At 34.5% G+C, this 27297-nt stretch overlaps 3 protein-coding genes across 3 annotated transcripts in view; 1 reads left to right on the top strand and 2 right to left on the bottom strand.

The window, feature by feature from the left end:
* Nucleotides 1-10664, bottom strand: part of ndufaf7 (NADH:ubiquinone oxidoreductase complex assembly factor 7) — a 29908-nt gene extending 19244 nt beyond the window's left edge. The window contains exons 1-6 of the mRNA XM_084737483.1: nt 10213-10664; nt 9621-9781; nt 8832-8912; nt 8575-8685; nt 8280-8493; nt 8087-8145 (exon numbers count right to left, since the gene is read on the bottom strand). Of these exons, the coding sequence (XP_084593609.1) occupies nt 8087-8145; nt 8280-8493; nt 8575-8685; nt 8832-8912; nt 9621-9781; nt 10213-10306 (720 nt within the window). The 5' untranslated portion in view covers nt 10307-10664. The remainder of the gene's footprint in view (nt 1-8086; nt 8146-8279; nt 8494-8574; nt 8686-8831; nt 8913-9620; nt 9782-10212) is intronic.
* A 742-nt stretch (nt 10665-11406) lies between these two features.
* cebpz (CCAAT enhancer binding protein zeta) lies at nt 11407-23056 on the top strand. Its single transcript, XM_084737396.1, has 17 exons — nt 11407-11632; nt 12276-13786; nt 14019-14250; nt 15559-15718; nt 16232-16320; nt 16784-16837; nt 16963-17065; nt 17312-17371; nt 17483-17549; nt 17987-18093; nt 18394-18454; nt 18759-18952; nt 19173-19208; nt 19676-19771; nt 19933-20000; nt 20510-20591; nt 22439-23056. Exons 1-17 carry the CDS (start codon nt 11441-11443, stop codon nt 22600-22602), a joined length of 3276 nt encoding a protein of 1091 aa, XP_084593522.1. The 5' UTR covers nt 11407-11440; the 3' UTR covers nt 22603-23056.
* On the bottom strand, nt 22606-26991 carry LOC146314861 (protein CEBPZOS-like). Its single transcript, XM_084737394.1, has 4 exons — nt 26835-26991; nt 25258-25375; nt 25111-25155; nt 22606-22744 (listed from the first exon to the last, which is right to left on the bottom strand). The coding sequence occupies exons 2-4, from the start codon at nt 25373-25375 to the stop codon at nt 22662-22664; spliced, it is 246 nt and encodes an 81-aa protein (XP_084593520.1). The 5' UTR covers nt 26835-26991; the 3' UTR covers nt 22606-22661.
* Between the last annotated feature and the right edge of the window lie 306 nt (nt 26992-27297).

The raw sequence follows: 27297 nt of genomic DNA, 5'->3' as shown, positions 1-27297 counted from the left end.
ATGCATACATTCATATGACCATACATACATAGACACATACATATATACATATGGTCATACATATGACCACACATACATGCACACATACATACATATGACCATACATGCATACATACATACATACATGTGACCATGCATACATACATATGACCATACATACATACATACATACATATGACCATACATACATATGACCATGCATACATTCATATGACCATACATACATACACACATACATACATACAGTCATACATATGACCATGCATACATACATACATATGAGCATTCATGCATATATACATACATACATATGACCATGCATACATACACACATGTGACCATACATACATACATACATACATATGAGCATACATACATATGAGCATATATACATACATACATATGACCAAACATACATACATACATACATACATACATATGAGAATACATACATACATATGACCATGCATACATACATATGACCATACATACATACATACATATGACCATACATACATACATACATACATACATACATATATATGACCATACATACATGCATAGATACATACATATTTATATAAATTGTTTTCATAATTCTTTTTAATTTAAAATTTAAAATGAATTGTGACTTGTTGATGTTATTGAATATTTTTGCATATGTTTATGAAATAAACAATGTTCAAATTGGAAAAGGAATGTTCTTTTTCACTTATGCACCATTATGGTACAATGTTGCCTACAGGCAACGAACCCCAAAAACTTCCAAAAATAAAAATAAAAATAAAATTTCTTCAGATTATGTTTATTTAGTCTTTTTTGAGACATAAAAACACATTTCCCTCACTGGCATCATAATGTGTACCATAGAGGGATATGACCATACATACATACATACATATGACCATGCATACATACATACATATGAGCATAAATACATACATACATACATACATACATATGAGCATATATACATACATACATACATACATATGACCATACATACATATGACCATGCATACATACATACATACATACTTATGACCATACATGCATACATACATACATACATACATATGAGCATACATACATACATACATACATACATATGAGCATACATACATACATACATACATATGAGCATACATACATACATACATACATATGAGCATACATAAGTACATACATATGAGCATACATACATATGAGCATACATTCATACATATGGCCAAACATACGACCATGCATACAAACATACAGGAACGTTCTTTTTCACTTATGTACCATTATGGTACAATGTTGCCTACAGGCAACGAACCCCAAAAACTTCCAAAAATAAAAATAAAAATAAAATTTCTTCAGATTATGTTTATTTAGTCTATTTTGAGACATAAAAACACATTTCCCTCACTGGCATCATAATGTGTACCATAGAGGGATATGACCGTACATACATACATACACATACATACATACATACATATGAGCATACATACATACATACATACATATGAGCATACATACATACATATATCCATACATACATACATACATACATACATATGACCATACATACATACATACATACATACATACATACATACATATGACCATGCATACATATGACCATGCATACATTCATATGACCATACATACATAAACACATACATATATACATATGGTCATACATATGACCACACATACATGCATACATACAGACATATGACCATACATGCATACATACATACATACATGTGACCATGCATACATACATACATACATACATATGACCATACATACATGCATACATATGAGCATACATACATACATACATATGAGCATAAATACATACATATGAGAATACATACATACATATGACCATGGATACATACATATGAGCATGCATACATACATATGAGCATACATACATACATACATACATATGACCATACATACATACATACATATGATCATACATACATACATACATATGACCATACATACATACATACATATGATCATACATACATACATACATACATACATATGACCATACATACATACATACATACATATGACCATACATACATACATACATATGATCATACATACATACATACATACATATGACCATACATACATACATACATATGATCATACATACATACATACATACATACATACATACATACATATGACCATACATGTATACATACATACGACCATGCATACATACATACATATGAGCATACATACATACATATGACCATACATACATACATACATACATGTGACCATGCATACATACATACATATGACCATACATACATACATACATACATACATACATACATATGACAATACATACATACATGCATACATACATACATGCATACATACATACATACATACATACATACATACATACATACATACATACATACATATGACCATACATGCATACATACATACATACATACATACATGCATACATACATACATGTGACCATGCATACATACATACATATGAGCATACATACATACATACATACATATGAACATACATACATACATACATACAAACATACATACATATGAGCATACATACATACATACGACCATACATACATATGAGCATACACGCATACATACATACATACATACATATGACCATACATACATACATACATACATATGACCATACATACATATGACCATGCATACATTCATATGACCATACATACATACACACATACATACATACAGTCATACATATGACCATGCATACATACATACATATGAGCATTCATGCATATATACATACATACATATGACCATGCATACATACACACATGTGACCATACATACATACATACATACATATGAGCATACATACATATGAGCACATATACATACATACATATGACCAAACATACATACATGCATACATACATACATACATACATACATACATACATATGAGAATACATACATACATATGACCATGCATACATACATATGACCATACATACATACATACATATGACCATCCATACATACATACATATGACCATCCATACATACATACATACATACATACATACATACATACATACATATATATGACCATACATACATGCATAGATACATACATATTTATATAAATTCTTTTCATAATTCTTTTTAATTTAAAATTTAAAATGAATTGTGACTTCTTGATGTTATTGAATATTTTTGCATATGTTTATGAAATAAACAATGTTCACATTGGAGAAGGAATGTTCTTTTTCACTTATGCACCATTATGGTACAATGTTGCCTACAGGCAACGAACCCCAAAAACTTCCAAAAATAAAAATAAAAATAAAATTTCTTCAGATTATGTTTATTTAGTCTTTTTTGAGACATAAAAACACATTTCCCTCACTGGCATCATAATGTGTACCATAGAGGGATATGACCATACATACATACATACATACATATGAGCATAAATACATACATACATACATACATACATACATACATACATACATATGAGCATATATACATACATACATACATACATACATATGACCATACATACATATGACCATGCATACATACATACATACATACATACTTATGACCATACATGCATACATATGACCATAGATACATACATACATATGACCATGCATACATTCATATGACCATACATACATACATACATACATACATACATATGACCATGCATACATAGATACATGTGACCATACATACATACATACATATGAGCATACATACATACATATGAGCATACATACATACATACATACATATGAGCATACATACATACATACATACATACATACATATGAGCATACATACATACATACATACATACATATGAGCATACATAAATACATACATATGAGCATACATACATATGAGCATACATTCATACATATGGCCAAACATATGACCATGCATACAAACATACATACATATGACCATACATACATACATACATGCATACATATGACCATATATACATGTGACCATGCATACATACATACATATGACCATACATAAATATGACCATGCATACATTCATATGACCATACATACATACACACATACATACATACATATGGTCATACATATGACCATTCATACATACATACATACGAGCATACATACATACATACGACCATACAAACATACATATATACATACATATATACATACATACATATGAGCATACATACATACATCCATACATATGAGCATACATACATACATATGACCATAGATACATACATACATACATACATACATACATACATACATACATACATATGAGCATACATACATATGACCATGCATACATTCATATGATCATATATACAGTATATACAGACATACATACATATATACACACATACATACATATATACATACATACATATGACCATGCATACATACATACATACATATATACATACATATGAACATACATACATACATATGACCATGCATACATACATACATACATACATACATACATACATATGAGCATACATACATACGACCATGCATACATACATACATGTGACCAAACATACATACATACATACATACATACATACATATATACATACAGACATACATATGACCATGCATACATACATACATATGAGCATACATAAATACATATGGCCATGTATACATACATACATATGAGAATACATACATACATACATAAATATGGCCATACATATGACAATGCGTACATACATATGAGCATACATACATACATACGACCATGCATACATACATATGACCATACATACATACATACATATGACCATACATACATACATATATATGAGCATACATACATACATATATATGAGCATACATACATATGAACATACATACATACATACATATGACCATGCAACCATACATACATACATATGACCATGCAACTATACATACATACATACATACATACCTACATGACCATACATACATATGACCATACATATATACATACATACATACATACATACATACATACATACATACATACTTATGACCATATATACATACATATGACCATACATACATATGACCATGCACACATACATACATATGACCATACATACATACATACATACTTATGACCATACATGTATACATATGACCAGACATACATACATACATACATACATACATACATATGACCATACATACATATGACCATGCCTACATTTATATGACCATACATACATACACACATACATACATACATATGGTCATACATATGACCATGCATGCATACATACATATTAGCATACATGCATACATACATACATACATATGACCATGTATACATACACACATGTGACCATACATACATACATACATATGAGCATACATACATATGAGCATATATACATACATACATATGACCAAACATACATACATACATACATACATATGAGAATACATACATACATATGACCATGCATACATACATATGACCATACATACATACATACATATGACCATACATACATACATACATACATACATACATACATATATATGACCATACATACATGCATAGATACATACATATATATATAAATTCTTTTCATAATTCTTTTTAATTTAAAATTTTAAATGAATTGTGACTTCTTGATGTTATTGAATATTTTTGCATATGTTTATGAAATAAACAATGTTCAAATTGGAAAAGGAACGTTCTTTTTCACTTATGCACCATTATGGTACAATGTTGCCTACAGGCAACGAACCCCAAAAACTTCCAAAAATAAAAATAAAAATAAAATTTCTTCAGATTATGTTTATTTAGTCTTTTTTGAGACATGAAAACACATTTCCCTCACTGGCATCATAATGTGTACCATAGAGGGATATGACCATACATACATACATACATACATATGACCATGCATACATACATACAGATGAGCATAAATACATACATACATACATATGAGCATACATACATACATATATACATACATACATACATACATACATATGAGCATACATACATACATACATACATACATATGACCATACATACATATGACCATGCATACATACATACATACATACTTATGACCATACATGCATACATATGACCATAGATACATACATACATATGACCATGCATACATTCATATGACCATACATACATACATACATATGACCATACATGCATACATATGACCATAGATACATACATACATATGACCATGCATACATTCATGTGACCATACATACATACATACATATGAGCATACATACATACATACATACATACATACATACATATGAGCATACATACATACATATGAGCATACATACATACATACATACATACATATGAGCATACATAAATACATACATATGAGCATACATACATATGAGCATACATTCATACATATGGCCAAACATATGACCATGCATACAAACATACATACATATGACCATACATACATACATACATACATGCATACATATGACCATATATACATGTGACCATGTATACATACATACATATGACCATACATACATATGACCATGCATACATTCATATGACCATACATACATACACACATACATACATACATATGGTCATACATATGACCATGCATACATACATACATACGAGCATACATACATACATACGACCATACATACATACATATATACATGCATACATACATACATATGAGCATACATACATACATACATACATATGAGCATACATACATACATATGACCATAGATACATACATACATACATACATATGAGCATACATACATATGACCATGCATACATTCATATGATCATATATACAGTACATACAGACATACATACATATATACACACATACATACATATATACATACATACATATGACCATGCATACATACATACATATATACATACATATGAACATACATACATACATATGACCATGCATACATACATACATACATACATATGACCATGCATACATACATACATGTGACCAAACATACATACATACATACATACATACATACATACATACATATATACATACAGACATACATATGACCATGCATACATACATACATATGAGCATACATACATACATATGGCCATGTATACATACATACATATGGCCATGTATACATACATACGTATGAGAATACATACATACATACATACATAAATATGGCCATACATATGACCATGCGTACATACATACATATGAGCATACATACATACATACGACCATGTATACATACATATGACCATACATACATACATATATATGAGCATACATACATACATATATATGAGCATACATACATATGAACATACATACATACATACATATGACCATGCAACCATACATACATACATACATATGACCATGCAACTATACATACATACATACATACATACATACATACATACATACATGGCCATACATACATATGACCATACATACATACATACATATATACATACATATATACTTATGACCATATATACATACATATGACCATACATACATATGACCATACATACATATGACCATGCATACATACATACATATGACCATACATACATACATACATACTTATGACCATACATGTATACATATGACCATACATACATACATACATACATACATACATACATATATATGACCATACATACATACATACATATATATTTAAATTCTTTTCATAATTCTTTTAAATTTAAAATTTAAAATTAATTGTGACTTCTTGCTGTTATTGAATATTTTTGCATATGTTTATGAAATAAACAATGCTCAAATTGGAAAAGGAACGTTCTTTTTCACTTATGCACCATTATGGTACAATGTTGCGTACAGGCAACGAACCCCAAAAACTTCCAAAAATAAAAATAAAAATAAAATTTCTTCAGATTATGTTTATTTAGTCTATTTTGAGACATAAAAACACTCCAAACATTTTTTCCCTCACTGGCATCATAATGTGTACCATAGAGGGTTAATTAACAGAGAGACTTTAAACTAACCTGAAATTTGTGGATTGGCAGAGCGTCGAAGAACTCATGAGCGAGAAAGATGCTGAATCCTGTGAGAAGAAGAGAAACTGACTGAAACATACATAACTTTATGATTAAAACTTCTTCTTAAACTTCATAAATGAAAAACTGCATCATTAGAAAACACAGCAGCTTTAACCCAGACCCTACTACTTTGTCGTACCCGTGGGGACGTCGTCTAAGCGGCGGTACCAGGACACCGGCAGCCCCGCAGCAGTTTCTCCACGGCGGTAAACTGGCTCATCCTCTGCGTCCGCCTCCCGACTGCGGTTCCCGGTCAGATTCTGAGCCTGGAGACGACTCAGCGTCTGACTCACCTCGACCAGGTGGAGAGACACCGAGGCCTCGCCGAGCACAGACCGTAACTGACTGAACACCTGGAGAGAAAGAAATTACTGATCTGATGATATTCTCTGATCAGTATGAAGTCCTGCTGCTGTAAAATGTTACGTTCGTACTCTGAGGACGTCATTGGCCAGCGATCCTTTTCCAGGTCCGAGCTCGACCAGCTGCAGCTGTTTGGGTTGACCTGCTCCCATCCACTCACTGACGATCCACACGCCGATCAGCTGGAACAAACAACAAACTCTCATGGTCAAACACTTAAAACAACATGAAGAAATGGTCAAAAAAGCTGCCACAAGCCTTTCTTATCTAACAGGCAAGATATATATGTTATTTTTTATTTTTTAAAAATTGAATTTTCCAGCCTCACCTCTCCAAAAATCTGACTGACTTCTGGTGATGTGATGAAATCTCCTTCAGGTCCCAGCATGTTGTTCCTCACATAATAACCCTAAGAGAGGAAATAAATCAGTCTGAATGAAGGCAGCAGATGCTGTGAAAATAGTTCAGGTTTTAAAAAGTACAAATAAAAAGGAACAGTTCATCTTAAAACACAAATTCAAAGTGTCATTCTTTCCCAGCATGTCTTTTCAGAGGAAGAAAAGACATGCTGGGAGAAAAAAATAGACATCTTTGGATAGTTGGATTATGCTGCACAAGTCATTTAACATTTATTTCACACTTTTTAAAATCTTAAATAGACAGACTCCTTCAGTGTTTGTGGGAAAATTAATTAGTAGACTTTAAAAGCTCCATAAAGCAAACTGATAAGACCAAACCCTCTGGCGATCTGAGTTGGACATGTCAAGTGGTTGTTATAGTGATTCTAGGTGTTTGCTGAGGTGTCATAAGTAATTATATAAAGGTTTATTTACGCAGCACTATTCACAATAAAAATTATAAAGCTTTTCACAGTAAAAACAATCAAAGATCAAACAGGCAGGATGGTAAAGATCATGACCCTGAACTGTGAAGCACCATGGACAGAGACCAGAGATGGCGACTGTCTGTCGCCACCCAGTGGCCACATGGAACAATGAAGGGGGAAAAAATTATTTGTGCTCAAATTATAACTGCAAAATAAAAGTAAGGACATTTTGACTTTAAAAGATTTCTGAAGTGATTAAGGACACGCAGACTGTGACAGATGAACTCTTACCGTCACAGGGTTGGTGAGCACCTCTCTCATGTACTCTGCCACGGTAATGGGACCTGTGGCTTTTATTTTGGAGGTCAGGTGTCGAAGCATGGAGGGTCTGGGTTTTCCTTCATCTGTTGAAGGGCTGCACAGGAGTCTGGTCTGAGCTGCTCGCCATCGCACTGTCAAACACAAACATTACACACATATTTACATTTTTTTTTTTTTTTTCATCAAGACAAATTCAAATCGACCATGTTGATGTGGCAATAAAGTGATGAACCTTGATGAATTTACCCTGTGTTCTAAATTCAATTTTTATATATTACAATCTAAAGAGTTCTATCAATTTATAATAAAGAATGTAAAATTAAAATCTTGTAAAGGAAACTTTACAAGTTTACTTCTATAGCAAAGCAACAATTAATTAATCAATGACAGATTTTTCTTAGAAGCAGATTTTTTTTAAAAAAAAAGGCAATACGTGTTAGATACAGCCTTAAATCAGGTTAAAATAAATCAAATATCACACCTTCAGATCTCATATCCTGATCAGTCTAACAGTATGTGAACAGCGAAGTGACTCAGTCAAACATTATTTGAATTCACTCACCTGCTGCTGATTGATTGACAGTTTGATTGAACACTCTGCTGATCAGCTGCTGTGTTTTAACACCTAAACAAACCCTCATTCTGCTCTGTTTCATACAAACACAGCTACAACACTTTAAATATTTGGTTCGGTAGCATTATTTAATACAGTACGTGCAGGTTAATTAATATGTGACTTTAACTTGAACCACATGGACCTGAAGTCTCTACTCTCCGACAGGACAGAAGCTAGCCGGTTAGCATTAGCCACGTTAGCTCAAAGTACGTTAACGGTTAAAGACGAACAGAGTCGCAGCGGAAAATAACGGTTCAGTTTCGGGTACAAACGATAAAAATCTAAACGTTTTCGTTTGTGTCTGACGCTGGTTTAAAACAGCTAAAACCTGTAAAGTCCTTGTGCAAGAGCGAAATGCTAACAGGATGATAAACGTCAAGTAAATCGCAATGAAAGATTTGACTTCCGGCTAACCTTTCACAATAAAACATCTGTTGCTAGACATACTTAACTTGTAGAGTTTATATAAAACAAAGTCAATCTGATTATCCGTCTTTATCGTCTTTATTTGTTAGTAAAGTCATCACTGAAACAAGACTATTAGGCTATTAGTCCAAATACCCAGAGCAGAATCCCAGTTATTTTGAAAAATAAAAAAAACACCATGTATTCAGTATTTTCTATTATTATATTTTATAATACTGTTTCATGCATAGATATAACTTGCAAAAATGATCGGTTTCCAGAGGGATAATATGATATTCCTTGTACAATTTGAAATAAATGCAAAAACAGGTGTCGGTTCCATACATTTAGCATATAGTAGCATTTGCTATGTTATTATTTACTAATCTATTTATTTATTTGTCTATTTTTTTTTTAAAGAATAATCAGTTGTTATAATTTCTTATTTATTATTTTGAAAGACAATTCTTCTGCATTTCAATTTATCAACCAGTCCAAAAGTAGCTAACTTGACAGACAAAGGCGTGACCAGCTGTCTGATTGGATGAACGGTGGCAACAGAAAGTCACGTGTCACTGTTGGATGTGGATCTTATTCGTAAATAAAAAATAAAAACAAACCGTCAGTAATGTATTAAATAAATTTTCCATGCTCATTCGATTTTTTCAATAGTAAAAAATAACATAAATATTTCGGGGTTTTCAATTACGGATGTGACATAACCATTCACATCCGGGTCACGGGTCCTCCTCATGCTGTAGCAGGCAGCATGGCAGCGAAAAACAAGAACCGTAAAAAGCCTAAAGCCTTTAAAAAAGTGACATTTGAGGCTGAAGAAAACGACATGGAGGCTGAAAACAGCGGGGGGGAGAAAGATGAAGATGCTGAAGGTGAAGAAGGAACAGCGAAGAAAGAAGAAGAGTTCAACATGGAGGAGGTTTTACGGCTCGGAGGAACTCAGGTGAGTTTTTACCAGATAAAACCTGAATAAAGGCAGAACAGCAGCTGTTCATAAACATGAAGGTGTTGGAGGGTTAATAAGCATTAATACACGTACACACGACAGGTTTTGTGCAGTTCATGTTTATTTCTGATGCCGACAAATTATTTAAATTAATTTTCTAGTAACCATGAGGTAACGTCAGTTTAAACCATCCTAAGATCCGCTGTTAACTTTGTCTAGGAGGTCAAGTCAGTTTTTAACCGATATTTTTGCTCCCAATATGATTTTCTTCATTCAACGACAGCACAGCCAAGGCTGCAGCTTCCGACCTTATTCATGATTTGATCTGCTCATAATTTAATAATCAGCTGACATTTTAGTCCAAGAAAATAGTTCATACAGCCCAGTGTTATTTTATAATAATGTAAAATTGATAACAGCATCATATATAATGATGATGATTTGTGCTCAAACCAATCAATTGATTATCAGAATAGTTGGTGATTCATTTAATAGTTGACAGCTAATCAATCAATCAATCATTGTAGCTCTATATAAAAGGTTTGTTTGGTGTTTTATTTCTGCTTGTCTAGTGTAATGTGTATTATAGTTTATAACAGCAGTTTCCTGGCATGTTTCTTCTTCTCTTGTTCCTCTGCAGGCGGACTACGTCATGCTCGCCAGTCTGGATGACTCCAATGAGCTCGTTGATGGAGGAAAGAAAGGAGCGATAGATGACCTGGAGGAGGGCGAGCTGGAGAAATTCATCACCAAACTGGGCATCCGGGCGCTCGCCGGTATGCAGGTCGTCACAGAGGAGCCTGAGGACGGCGCCGCGGACAGCAGCGAGAAGGAAAGTAAGAAAGCCGAAACCAAGAAAGCTTCAGTAAAAGAAGAAGAGGCATCCACCTCTCAGCAGAAGGTCGCCAACAACCAGCGAGCGGAGGACAAACAGAAAGTGAAGAAGACAAAAGACGTCCAGGCGACTGCTACAAAGAAGGTGAAGCAGAACGCGAACGTGTTTGAGTTCCAGCTGCGGCAGGTGCTGCTGGTCAAACCTGGAGGGAAGTGGTTTGACCTGGAGTACGCCGCCGAGGGCTCATCCACGCCACAGGACCCGTCACTGGTGTCCCAGTACAGGACGCTCGCCCAGCAGCTGTTCGAGGCCGAGGTGGAGCTCTACAAGAGCAAGAAGAACCTGCAGAAGGGAGCCAACTCCAACTGGATGAAGACCGTCGTCTCCTCCGGCGTGCTGGCCGACAGGATGGCGGCCATGACAGTTCTGATCCAGGATGCTCCGGTGCACACGTTGGAGCATGTGGAGAACCTGGTTGCCATGATGAAGAAGAAGGGCAGCCGGCGGATGGGTCTGATGGCTCTGGACACGCTGCGAGAGCTGCTGCTGTCTGACCTGCTGCCAGAGCACAGGAAGCTCCGCCCCTTTGCCCAGCACCCATTCGACCAGCTGGAGGAGAAGGCCAGCGGCAACCGCGATGCCCGCGACCGCCGTCTCATCCTCTGGTACTTCGAGCACCAGCTGAAGCACCATGTGGCCGAGTTCGTGGTGGCTCTGGACACGGTGGCTCACGACACGGTGGCGGCCACCAAGGCGAAGGCGCTGGCCACCGCCCACGAGATGCTGTGCAGCCGCCCGGAGCAGGAGCGGGCGCTGCTCATGCAGGTCGTCAACAAGCTGGGCGACCCCGAGTACAAGACGGCAGCCAAGGCATCGTACCTGCTGGAGACGCTGCTGCACAAACACCCCAACATGAAGGTGGTGGTGTGCTGCGAGGTGGAGCGCCTCATGTTCCGGCCCAACATCAGCCCCAAGGCGCAGTACTACGCCGTCTGCTTCCTCAGCCAGGTGATGCTGAGCCACGACGAGGCCGAGCTCGCCGCCAAGCTCATCACCATCTACTTCTCGTTCTTCCGCGCCTGCATCAAAAAGAAGGACATCGAGTCGAAGATGCTGAGCGTCCTGCTGTCGGGCGTGAACCGGGCGTATCCCTACGCCGGCAGCGGAGATGAGAAGGTGAAGGAGCAGCTGGATACGCTGTTCAAGGTGGTTCACCTGGTGAAGTTCAACACGGCTGTGCAGGCGCTCATGCTGCTCTTCCAGGTGATGGACTCCCAGCAGACCGTCTCCGACCGATACTACGTCGCCCTGTACAGGTAAGACCAGCCTCACCTGGCGGCTCCGACCTTTCTGTCATCTCATCATGACACACTTTATATGTTTAAATTTAAAGGTAGAAAAATGTTGCACAGTTTTCTTATTTTTAAATAAACTGCACATTTGAGTAATTATTCATTTTGAGAGACAACAACGATTAAAACGATGATGAACAATGGATGAAAATCTAAAACTGTCTGCATTTCTTCTTCTTCTTCTTCTTCTGTGCAGGAAGTTGCTGGACCCCGGGCTGTCGTCATCCTCCAGACAGAGCATGTTCCTCAACCTGCTCTACAAGTCCCTGAAGGCCGACATCGTGCTGCGGCGCGTCAAAGCCTTCGTGAAGCGGCTGCTGCAGGTCAGCGCCGAGCAGAACGCCAGCTTCGCCTGTGGAGCGCTCTTCCTCGTGTCCGAGGTGATGAAGGCCAAACCGGGGCTCAGGATGCTGCTGCAGGAGGACGGGGTAAGAACGTCGCAACGACACCTCATCAGTATTCAGACCAATCCAGTTTAACTTTACTGACACAGGAAACAGACTTTTACTTTACTAAAGTGAGTGTGAAATGGAAACTGTAACAAAATCAGAAGGAACTTGTTTTTGATTCTTAATTAAAATAAAAATAAAAATGAACTCATCAGGATATTTATTTGAGATGTTTTTTAATAAATTTGTAAAATGTGTTGAAAGGTGGTTATATATATTTTTTGGAATATTCTACTGTTTTCAAGTTTTTCATTATAGTATAGTAAGAACAGTTCAGGTTGTTCCCACTGAAGACACAATAATAAAAAACACAGTTAACAAAAGACAATGAGGTGAAAGAATAATAACATAAACTAAAAAATAAAATGAGTAATAATAATAATGAAATGGAATAAAAAAAATAAATAAATATGAAAAAGCAACATAATCAAAGGGAGGTTCTTTTATATCTGAAAGAAAAATCATAGGCAGGAAAAAATTCATTTGATTGATCTGCATCTAGCACTTATTTCATTGATTAATCTCCTGATTATCTCCTCAATTAATGTTTGGTCTTTAAAATGTCAAAAAGTTCAGGGTGACGTCTTTAGATTGCTTGTATTACTGAACCAACGGTCCAATATTCAGAAATGTTTGGCTTTTTGCTCAGAAAATCACTAAAATCAATTGTTATAATAATTGCGAGTTATTTTTCTGTCAGTCGACTAATCCATCAATCTGCTAATTGTTGAAGTCTAAAAAAAATGTATACAAAAACCTTAGAAAATCAGATTTTAAATGTAGAGTTTAGTATCGCATCATTTTGACTTTTGTAATTCTCTGACATTTAATTAATGTTCTTCTGTTGATAACATGTAAAAACTAAACAATAAGATTAAAAAAATGCTTCTTATTTACAAATTTTAAATATCACTACAGTTTACTGCAAAATAAGAAAAATGTTACAAAAGTCACAAATTGTTACACAGTTTATTTATTTTTAAAGTTGCTGCAAACCTTTAATCTTTCACTTTTCGAAAAACATTTTTTTGGGTCTGAGGTGAAGCCAAAAACAGATCACGAATAAATTTATAAACCTGAAGGAAACAAAATGTTCAGGTCATAAAATAACTTTGGTATGAAAAGACAAGTTTCACATCACTTAGTCATAAAATCAGAACAACTTTAACGGGTTGTTAAATGTGAGAGGATGTAAGAAAAAGCATATTCATAAATGAATAACTGTAGTAGAGATAATATGTAATAACTGACAGATTTTTCTTCTTTCATTCTTCTGTGTTCACTCAGGACGGGGAGGAGGAGGCGTTCAAAGACCTCACGGCGGAGGAGGAGGATGATAATGAAGAGGAGCGTTTTGTGGACGCAGACAAACTGGAGGAAGGAGCGACTGCAGGGACGGAGGAGGCGAAGCCCGCGGCATCATGGGTACATCACCAGAACCTGGAAGGTCTGTGATCAGTGTTCTGATTTTGTGTTCGTTGTTGTTGTTTGTTCAGTCGCAGTCATGTGATCCAACGCAAATTTGTGCATTTTGACTGCCATTTTTTAACAGGTCATCTCATTATTTTTATTTCCTCTCATCAACAAAAACAAACCTTAAAAAAGAAAGTTGAGACAACTCAAAGTTTCAAGGCAACTTTCTAGAATAGAACAGAATAATCTAAAAACCTGCAATATTTAGTTGAGGTAATTTACTTTTCTTCTTTAGATGAACTTAAATCTTTGACCTTAGTGGTTTTAATTAATCTGGACTACAAGAAGATGAAGATCAAGTTTTGTCTGATAATTACTGACGAGTGTTTTTAAATTTACATCAAACTTTTAAAAACTTTCATGAAGTGCATCAACAGCATAAATACTTCATTTCTCAGATACAGAACCAGCAGATCAATTAATGTTTCATGTTGTTATCGTTCTCCTTCAATATTTATTTTTCTCCTTCCTTCTTGTTTATTTCAAGGAGCGAAGAACATGCAGAACTACGACCCGCTGCACAGGAACCCGTTATTCTGCGGCGCCGACCACACGACCTTATGGGAACTACAGAAGGTGAGAAACAAATAAACAAACAAACGAATAACACAACAATTGTTCAATTAATCAGCCGTTAAGAATTTGATCAGTCTACGGTCTTAAAAATGAAATAAAATGTAAAGACAAAATGTTAAAAATGAAGACATTGGATTTCATATAGTTGCAATAGTATGGTCTCACATATAGACTGAATTATTGGTAAATAATAATAACCTCAGTTATATTTATAAAGCACATTTCATGTAAACATGAAGCTGAAGTGTTTCAAGTAGCCAAATTTTAAAAATGCAGAAAAAATAAAAATTGCAACAAAAAAAATCAATCAAATGACACCAGGGACAAAAATAATGTCAAACTGAATATTAAAGTCTAGAAACTTAGACTGTAACTTTACTCCAAATTAAACGCCAGAATAGAAACAACAAATAAAAACTTTGTAAAAGTTTGTGAACAGTTTTTGTTTCTTGTTTGTCTGCAGCTCGTTCTTCACTTCCACCCGTCTGTGTCGCTGTTTGCAAAAACCCTCCTGCAGGTAAAACCTTTTAGATTTGACGTCACATCTTTTCTCTTCTTCTCTGGTAGTTTTTGATGTAAACGTGTTGTTTACTTCCTCTTACCTGTAAACATGTTGTTGTTTATTTGGTGTCGTGTCCACAGGGAGACTCCATCCAGTACTCAGGTGACCCCCTGCAGGACTTCACCCTCATCAGATTCTTGGACCGATTCGTCTTCAGAAACCCCAAACAGCTGAAGGGGAAACGTAAGAAACACAAACTTTATTTATTTAATAGACTTTGTTTCACTGCTGATTATTGGTTGTATTCAAATGTCTTTCTGCTCAGTCTGTGGTGCAAAATATAAGAATAAAGGAAGATTAAAACAATGATTTCACATATTCTGACTGTTTATGTTGATGTTCAGTGACAGAATCATGTCAGTATCTAAAAAAAATCGACAAATCTAGTTATGAAATTGAAAAAAAAATTGTACTATTTGTTTTTGTTAGAAAACACAGACGCTGCAGCGCTGCAGCCCAAACAGAAGTTCCCTGTCAAATCTTTACCAGGTGAGTTTTCTGATTTGTGTTGAATTAATATTGAATCATTACGTTGTTTTGTTTTACCTTGAAGTGATTTTTTCCGTCAGTGCACTGAGCTGTTTTCTGTGTGTCTGTCAGTGAACTGTGAGGAGTTTCTGTCTAAAGACGAGAGTCAGATCCCTGTGGAAGAAATCTTCTTCTATCGGTGAGTCTGAAACGATTCTGCAGAGAAATTATTGATAAAACCAACATGGAACCAAAAACCATCAATGATCCTCAAGTGTGGAAAGAACAAAACCTCTTATGTTACATTATTGGATCAGCAGATTTCATTAAGAGATTAATTAATATTAATAAATAAAAGATTAATGAACATTTCCAGGTTTTTGGACTTGGATACTGTTGGATGTATCTGTTAAGACCTGAACGAGCTGCAAACATGTATTTGTTTGTTTATATCATATTTACTTCATATTCACAGTTTTGTAAGAAGTGTGGGTTTGTAACAAACCTAATTTTTGATTATTCCCAGTTATCACCAATAATCAATACAACCTACAGCTTCATCAAACGTTGTTTGATTTGGTTTTTTTACTTTCAGTCAGTTTCTGATGTTTTTATTTTTTTATTCTCTCTTGTCAGTTTCTTCAAGAAGCGGCAGCAGGAGAAGCAGCTCCGTCGACCGCGACGAGACGGAGACGACGAGAGCGTGGAGGACGTGGACGACGACGAGTTTGAGAAGATACTCGGTGAGTCGAGACACTCGGTGCAGTTTCAATAGGTCCAACTGAAGGACTGCAGAGGGCACCAGAGACTGTTGACGTGTCTGTAGATTTTAAATCCTGTTAGTCGATAATAATGAACCTCCAATAATCAATTTAAATTTCAAGTCAGTGTCATGTTTTTAAAAATGTATACAATAAGTTTTTAAACTTTTACTTAACTTCAAGCTAAAAATGTTTAATTTATGAATGAATAATATTTTTTGTTTCATATATTTTTATATTTCTGATAACTTGATCTGACTTTGTCTTTTTTTTTTCTCACAGATTCCTGTGAAGGAGACTCGTACTTCACTGATGTGGCAGACAATCATCTGGACTTTGCAGGGTGAGCAGAACACAACAAACAAACAAACAAACAACAGGCATCTGGTTCTCTGAAAATCTAAAATGACTTCTACATTCAACTGGTTCAGAAGAAAAAAGAATTACTTTACCAGAGCTGAACCCAACTCAGAGTTTAGTCCGATCAGATCTGGCTCTTCAATACTGCAAAGATTCAGTGATATTTTTTTATTATTATTATTGTTAATCAATTATTAAACCAATTACCAACTATTTTGATAATCAGTTTATTAATTTTTTAAGAAAAAAAAGTCCAAAATCTGTTTGTTCCATCCTTGGTCCTTCAGTAACGTAAAGAGTAAAAAACCTAAGAAAAACGCGGAGGACTCCGACTCGGACTTGGACGACTCGGACATGGACGACCTGGACGACGAGGAGGTGTCTCTGGGCAGTATGGACGAGGAAGACTTCGGAGATGAGCTGGAGGAGGAAGGAGGGACGTTCATGGACCTGGACGGAGGTGGAGATGAAGATGGAGACGGTAGGAAACATCAAAAGTTGTTTCTAGTTTTATTTTAGTTTGAGTCACTTTCAGTTTTTCCCTGCTGATATTTTTAAATTTATGTTGTGTTTAAATTTAAACTCAGTGTTTTTAGAGATTCTCAGGACAAACAGTTGGAGGGTTTGTTCCTCTGACCTGAATACTAAATAAAAAATCTTCATGTCTTAAAATTGTTTGTTTTTCTTTTGTTTTCTTTCAGTTCCAGAGCTGGAGGACGACGATGCTGCGTTCGATGGTGAGTTCAGGTTCACATACAAAAAAACATCAAGCTCATCATCAAATATCAAATCATGTCACAAAGAGAAACGAAAAAATAAAAGATGCACAAAAACAGGAACCAAACACAAAAATATCATAAAATGGAGAAAAGAATCATCATGAAATTAAGCATTAACACTATTAAAAAATCTGTCCGTTGTTATGCTGATCCTGAATAAAAATAACTGAAGGAAAGAGAAAATAGGAAACTATAAAACAATGAAACCTTAGAAAATGTTTTTGTTCCATATGAACATCATACAAATATGAAAAGATAAACATTTAAAGAACGACGGTTAATAAATTCCAAAAGATTTAATCATATCTGTTATCAGGCTGCTCTTTATAAAAACTTTATATCAGTTAACCTGTTCATATTACAGAAGGTTATGAATAAACTTTTCCTGCTTCAAATAATAAAATAAACCTTTTTTCTTTTTGCAGATTCAGACGATGAGATGGAAACTCCAGATTTAACTCCTCGTACCAAGAAAGGCAAACGGAAATCCTCCGAGGAGCTCGACTTCTCTGGATCTTTAGGTCGGTTCATCTTCCCCTAAATAATCCTGTTTTTAATTTTTACCTTCGTTAGAGTTTAGCAATTTAAAGTGTTTTAACTCAGTCTGACTGTTGATTTTCTCAGTAAAGTAAAACTTCTTCATTTTTAAAGTCACCTTATTTATTGCTGCTCCTTCTCTCAGGATCCAAGCAGGGGAAGAAGAAGAAGAAAGGAAAGAAGGACGCTGCCATGTTTGCTTCTGCTGAAGAGGTGAGATGATAAAAAGACAGAACTTTTTGTTTTTATTTTGTTTTAATTGAAATAGTCATAAAGTACAACTAAAATCTACCCTGAGACTCTGCAACAAGTTTAAAGCTTTCTGGAAAAACATTTGAATGAAGTTTTGGTGGAAAACTGAGAAAAACAGGAGGAACATATTAAATTCTTTATTATAATCTGTATGACTTTGAATTGAACAGCTGGGTGCATATACTGCTCCTGTCAAAAACTTCCCAGAATCCAACGTGATGTATTCAATTCAGTTTCATTCAGGAAACTCAGAACACAAAGATGTTCAGTTTATCATCATAGAAGACTAAATTAAGCAGTAAATCATCACGTTTGAGAAGTTTTGTTGGAAAAGTGACTCACATATTTGATCAGTTATCAAAATAGTTTAATCTTTAAGAACAGCTGAGTTTTTTTTAGAAACATAGAAGGTTTTCTGCATGTTTAACATAAAACTTTTTTAACTTGATATTTTTGGTTTTGTTTTTCAGTTTGGCTCCCTGTTGGACGAGAACACCGGCTCCAAGTTTGACAACATCGGGCTGAACGCCATGGCGAACACAGATAAAGCAGGTAAGAACACCTGAGTGATCACAACCTTTATAACACCTGACAGAAACCTGAGGGACGAGAGGAGCAGATTAGACTGAAGGAGGCTGAGTTTTCTGTTGAACAAAAAGAGAAAAACAAGAAAGAAAAAGTAAAATTATCTTTTTATAGTTTGTATGACACATTTTATATTTTTCAGTGCATGAGAAGTGGTATATAAATAGAATTTAATACAAAAAACTTAAGATTTAGTGTAAATTTTAATACGTGTCTGAAGTAAATCTGTTCTGTTCACGTTTTGATTCCTGCTTAAATTAAATAATGATTAATGTTCAGTTACATGTTAAGGAAGGTTGATTAGATTTTAAAAGCCAAAGCAGGTTTGTCTGATTCACATACATAAATATAAGTAGATATTTCTCCAGAAGAAAAGGGACAGTTCACCCCAAAATCACAATATGGTCTAATGCATCTTTCAATAAAACCCAATTTTTGTTTGTAAAATCGTTCTGACCGACACATCAGATTCTAGACTGAAGAAAACATCTTTGTAGAGCAACTAATGATTATTTTCACTATCATTAATCCGTCAGTCAATTTATGATTAATTAATTATTTCTTTGGTCCATAAAATGTCTCTCAAAGTCCAAGGTGACGTCCTCAAATGTCTTGTTTTGTCCACGACTCAAAGATATTCAGTTTACTGTCAGAGAGGAGGAAAAAAAATCCAGTAAATATTCACATTTAAGAAACTGAAATCAGAATTTGGACATTTGATTAACTGATTAATCGATTATCTAAATAGTTGCCAAGTTCTACATCGTTTGGTCCAGATCGCTGCAAAAATCAGACCTCAAATGTTTTTCACTGAAAGAGAATAACAATATAAAAATGATCATTCTCTCATCAAATTGCAATATCAGTAAAAGTAATGGCAGTTAGATATTTATTCAAAATCACTCAGCCGTACTGTAGATGGATAAACAGGCCAGAGGAAAAATATGTATTTTTGATTTTGGGGTGAACTGTCCCTTTAAGCTCTGAGTATCATTTTAGAGGCAGAAATCAACAGGACAGTTTTTTTTTTTTTTAATTCAGTTTGCTGGATACCAGCCAGGTTTATTAACGTCTCCACAGAGAGAAAATCAGTCGGATCCTCAACAGTCACCTTTAAACTCTTTAAAAAAAAAATATATATATATATAAACAAACTGTTAAATTCTCCCAGAAGGCTGAAACCCAAAACCAGTTCAACAGATCCAGACTCAACAAAACCCAAAACCCCAGTCAGAGATAACAAGAATCACAACTCTGTGTGTTCACATAAAAAGAGGTGTTTGGACCAATCACATGCTGCCTACTTCAGTCAAGACCAACAGGTTGTTATAATGAGAGAGCTGCGAAGAAAATAAAAAAAATATTACAGTAAAAAGCAGCACAGTTTCTGTAAATAAGGCAGGAGAGGATTGATTGATTTAAAGCTGCTGTATTTCTGACATGACGACTGCAGACTTTAAATCTGTCCCATAATGAAGGATCAGTGGAAATCACTTCATTGATTTGTGATAAATACAAATAGACATTTTCTGCATCACCAGCGAAATGCATGTAGGTTCCCATGGTAACACGATGCTTCCACTTTGAGCCACTGTAACTGAATATATAATGTATATAATCCATATCGCTTCATAAAATAATTAAAGAGTGATGCTTTTTACAGCAAATTCAATCTGAAACTCTGAACATAACCTTCTCCAAGTAGTCTAGGTGTGCAGCACACGTTACCATGGTAACTAAGCCAGGTTAAAAGAGAGCCACCTTCATGTCGGCAGAGGCAGGCAGTGATGTTGTCTTTGTCTCTCTCCCTGCAGGCCTGAAGCAGCTGAAGTGGGAGTCTCAGCGTGACGACTGGATCCAAGGCCGCGACGTCAAGACGCTGCGCAGGAAGAAGGCGATGTTCAACAAGAGGAAGATGTTCGGCCGAGCGCGAGCGGGAGGAGGGAAGACGCTCGGAAACAAGAAGAGGAAGAAGTAGCAGCTGCTGTCTGGGTGTCTGGCTGTTTGTTGTTGTGGATTTTCAAGCGGCTGACAGCTTCAGTCCTGTTTGGCCGACCAGGCTTCTTGGTCTCGCTCTCGGATGCCGTAGACGCCGGCCCATTCGTTGGACTGGTAGTAAACTGGGAGGAAACAGTAGGAACTGGTTTCAGATCAAGTCAGCTGATAAAAGACACAGACTGCTGTCTGACATTTGTCTCATAAACAGGACGAAACATGATCTGAAGAGGAGCCATGTTTTTGTTTTTTTTTTGTAAAATTAAAGACTTTGATAAACAGGATGTTATGTTGTCATGGTTACGTGTTTGTGCCTGCAGATGAACCAGTTTAATAAAACAGATTTTCTTTTATTTTAACTCTGTACAGAGTTCATATTCATACTGTTATATAAAGACAAACATCAACAGAAATTAAAGTTATGAATATTTTCTGAAGCAGTTTGTTTAATATTTGAATGTTTGTTTGTTTGTTTTTTGTCTTCATCCATATGACTAATTAACTTTTTTGTGCTTTAATTACAAAGGTAAGGACTTCTGGGAGGAGTTTTAGTTTAAGGTTAAAATCTAACTTCATCTATTTGCAATCTGGAGGCTTTTTCCCCACAAGTTTCAATCAGAATCATTAATCATGTGTAATTAGTCCAAAATCCAAAAATGACATGTGGCACTGAGATTTCAGGCTACTTTTGGCTCCCCTTCAAAATAAAACAGTTGTGATTTTGGTTGGTGATGCTTCACTGCCAAATCTGTCTTACCAGGTTTAACCCAGATATTTATTCTAAATTTTTTTGAATCAAATTTTGGGATTTAAATTTGGCCTATTGAATCTGAGCAACTTATATATGTAATAATATATATTATTTGATTTTTTTTTAAACAAATGTTTGATTCTGAATTTGAAAACATTGAAAAGTAAAAGTGAATTACTGAAAATTTAAAGAGTTCTATTCAGATACAAACAGTGAAGAAAAATAATTTCAATGCCGGAAAAAAAAAAAGTAGGAAATCAATGGCTTTAAAATTTCTAAATCAGGTGAGACAGATTTGGTTCCATACTTATACACATCTTACAGTTACATGCATTTTTAAAACAGAGAAAATAAACTGAATAGTCCATTAACAGGAAAAATTAATATCCAGCTATCTCAATTATTTCAGTAATAAAAACCTGCAGAAGTTAACTGGTTTCTGCATCTTGAATGTAAATATAAACGGTTTTCTTTGGATTCTGTGAGTAAACTGATTATTTTTGAGTTTTGGATTGTTGAAACAAGACATTTAAGGATACAAACATCACAATTTTTCACTATTTTCTGACTTTTTTGGACCAAAATATTAATTGAGAAAATATTCAGTAGATTAACCTTTAACAAAATAATTGAAAATTAGTTTCAAGCTAGTTTAGAAATTACAGCGAGGGAGGCCAATGATAACGGAGAAACCACACAGATGTTCTACAGTTTTAACAAACATGCAGGCTGACAGATTCCTGAGATGGTTTGTTTATGAACAAATAAAAAAATGTATTTGACCTTAAATACCATAAATTCATGACAGTATGGAGTTACAGGAGCGCCACAGAAAAAGAAGAAAAAGAATAAATCTGTGAAAGTATCAGAAAAAAAAATGTAGAAATACAAAAAAAATAAAATAAAATAATTAAAGCATTTTCATTTATTTTCACATTTACTTTTTTTTTAAATATAAATTACTTTTACTGTATGTATTTTAAAATATTATTTGTATCCCTTAATTTTTCCTCATGTTTCCCCTATTTTTGCTTAAATGAACACATGAATCTTTCACATGTGCAGTAATGACACTACTCTTCAGAAAGTCCCACCCAAAGCCAGTTGATTGACAACTTGCCTCTTCAACAAACAGCAAGAGTTAAAGGGAAGAGGAGAAATAAAGGGATAAAAATAAACAAATGGCATCAAATTAAATAAATGCAGAAATATGTACAGAAAAATGAGGTAATTTATTTTAAAATTATATATATTTTTAAATATATACAGAAATAAACTTTGATGTAAATGAAAATGCTGATAATTATTTCCTATTTTGTTATTTATCTTATTATATTCATTTATTCCTCTTTAAATATTTCCATATTTTCTTATTCTTTTATAGATTTATTCTCTCTTACGGCACTCCTGTAACTCCATATTACAGGACTCCTGTCTGAATTAATTAGATTTGTTCAAAACTGTATTACAATCACTATGGTGCTGTTGCATACAAATAAATATAAAATATTATATTGCTTATAATATTAAATTACTAAATAAATATACTCTTACACGTATTTATCGCAGCAGGTTTAGTGAATAAAACTTGGATAACTGATTTGAGCTGAACTGTTTCTGGTTTTAATGGCTGTTAAAATTTAATTGAAGCATCTGAGATGTTGATGTATCAAATATAATTAAATATTAACAACTTGTAATGTTAATTATAACGAAAATAGAGGATAAAGACGTGCTGACCTTCTAACACTGATGGAAACCTCCTGTTCATGGTGCTCCTGAAATCTGCAGGTGAGAAAATAAAACAGGAACTTTTAGAAGATAAAAACACAGATTTGACTTTTCTTCAGTTTCTGTCTGAAGTTGATTATATTTTTTAAATTTTACCTCGACTGTTGTTCATCATGTGAAACAGACCGTACACCCCGGCGACGCCCAGCAGCTCCAGAACGATCACTCCCTTCATCAGTCTCTTGGCCAGAGGTTCCAGAGGTTTAGGAGGCATCTGAGGACAAAATGACAAATACAAACACAACTTTATTTACACTAAACTGTTCAGTGTAGCCTATGATACCAGTTTCCTTCATTCATTTTCAGAACGCTATGTTTTTAATACTGTTTTTTAACACTAAATCATGAGTTAATAAACTGTAAAACCAAACTAATTTTAATTTATTTCATGTTTTTTTCCTTGACTCATGTTGCTTTTTGATCACACAGTTGCTTGTTATCTTCTTTTTGTGAATCACCTTCTGTATTTGCTTCAAAGGTTAATGAGGTGAGATTCTTGCTGTGAGGGTTAATTAAATCTCTCCTGCCAATTTGCTTCTTTTGTTGTTGTGTTTCTGCCGCTTTGTTTCATTGTGTAATTTTTTTTAAAAAAAGGTTGGGCGAAATAAACTTTGTGAAATAGGGCTGTAACTGCCAATTATTTTCATGATTAATCAATTAATTGTTCAGTCTATATAATGTCAAATTGTGAAAAAATTTCATCATAATTTCTCTTCATTTAATATCATAATGACAAAGAAAAAGCCCCAGTCCTCACATTTATGAAGCTGCAACCAGAAAATGTTTGACATTTTTGCTATAAAAATTACTAAAACAATTAGATGTGCAATGATTGATGACTTATTAACCAATTACTAAATAAACAAATTATTTTGATAGCTGACTAATCTGTTTGAGATTTTTTTTTTTTTAAAGATAAATTCTTAAACATGAATATTTTCTGGTTTCTTTACTCCTCTCTGACAGTAAACTGAATATCTTTAACATATTGGACTTTGTTAGACACTGATGAACATTTTTCACTGTGAAATAATCGTTAGTTGCAGCCCTAAAAATGAGAAATGGATTCTCAAAATAGTTGCCGATCAGCTAATCAATAAATGGACCAACCGTTTCAGCTCTGGTATGAAGACAGTTTTTAATAATATTTTACAGGCTAAATAATCACTTGATTAATTGAGAAAATAATAAGCAGAAGTGCTGAAATTAAAGATTAATTTTCGGTGCCACTGGGTAATCAACTGAAATGAAATTATACTGAAGTAATTTCAGCTTCTTCTTGTGCATTATCTGATTTAATCCTAATTTGTTGTATTTTCTTTGATGTAATATTACTAAAGCAGCCTGTTTTATCATTTTATTCTGAAGCAAACTGCTAACTCATGGTTTCCAATCTGTCGAGCACAACAACATAAATGTAAAGTTAAAGTGTAGAGAAAATGTTTGGTGAAGTTCACTGTTCATCAGATTCACTGTGTTCTGCTAACAAGCACTTGAATTACAATAAAATAACCTCTACTTATTTTATATCATATTTTTGGAGCACATGATAAACATTACATGCTAACAATCAAGCTAACAGTTAGCAAACAATTTCAGCCTCCCTAAATGAACTGAACCCTGACTGAGTTTCTTCATCCTGTTTACGACCCGTTTCTCTTCAGTAAACTCACCTTCAGATTCACTGCAGAGAAAACAACCGAATGAGTCTTTATAAACAACTTTAGACGCTAAAAGTTGTTAAAATAACGTCAGAGACCCTCCGACTGTCCTTGTGTTGTACAGCAGCATTAACACACCGCTACTTCCGGAGTACGGAAGCTCGGCTGGTACAAAACTCTATAACAGCGAATACTACTGCTGCTGATGTTTCTACTACTACTACTACTACTACTACTACTACTACTACTACTACTACTACTACTACTACTACTAATAATAATAATAATAATAATAATAATAATAATAATAATAATAATAATAATAAATAAATAAATAAATAAATAGTGTGATAATAGAGAAAAGAAAAAACTGAAACACAATAAATAAATTAATGTGTGTTTAATATTTAGTTGCCAGGGAAAAAAAATGCAATTCATTGAACAAGTATATGCTCAATAATAAAAGTTATTATAT

The sequence above is a fragment of the Lutjanus erythropterus genome, chromosome 15 (genome assembly GCF_056507025.1).
Source record: "Lutjanus erythropterus isolate fLutEry1 chromosome 15, fLutEry1.hap2, whole genome shotgun sequence".
Taxonomy (NCBI): Eukaryota; Metazoa; Chordata; class Actinopteri; order Lutjaniformes; family Lutjanidae; genus Lutjanus; species Lutjanus erythropterus.
This window is presented reverse-complemented; position numbering and strand designations above follow the sequence as displayed.

Coding starts and splice junctions, on each gene's coding strand:
- cebpz (XM_084737396.1), top strand. CDS start 11,441: ATGGCAGCGAAAAACAAGAACCGTAAAAAGCCTAAAGCCTTTAAAAAA. Junction 18,953..19,172: donor TGGAGATGAAGATGGAGACG/GTAGGAAACATC, acceptor GTTTTCTTTCAG/TTCCAGAGCTGGAGGACGAC. Junction 19,772..19,932: donor CGACTTCTCTGGATCTTTAG/GTCGGTTCATCT, acceptor TCCTTCTCTCAG/GATCCAAGCAGGGGAAGAAG.
- LOC146314861 (XM_084737394.1), bottom strand. CDS start 25,375: ATGCCTCCTAAACCTCTGGAACCTCTGGCCAAGAGACTGATGAAGGGA. Junction 25,156..25,257: donor CATGATGAACAACAGTCGAG/GTAAAATTTAAA, acceptor TCTCACCTGCAG/ATTTCAGGAGCACCATGAAC. Junction 22,745..25,110: donor GTTTCCATCAGTGTTAGAAG/GTCAGCACGTCT, acceptor GTTTCCTCCCAG/TTTACTACCAGTCCAACGAA.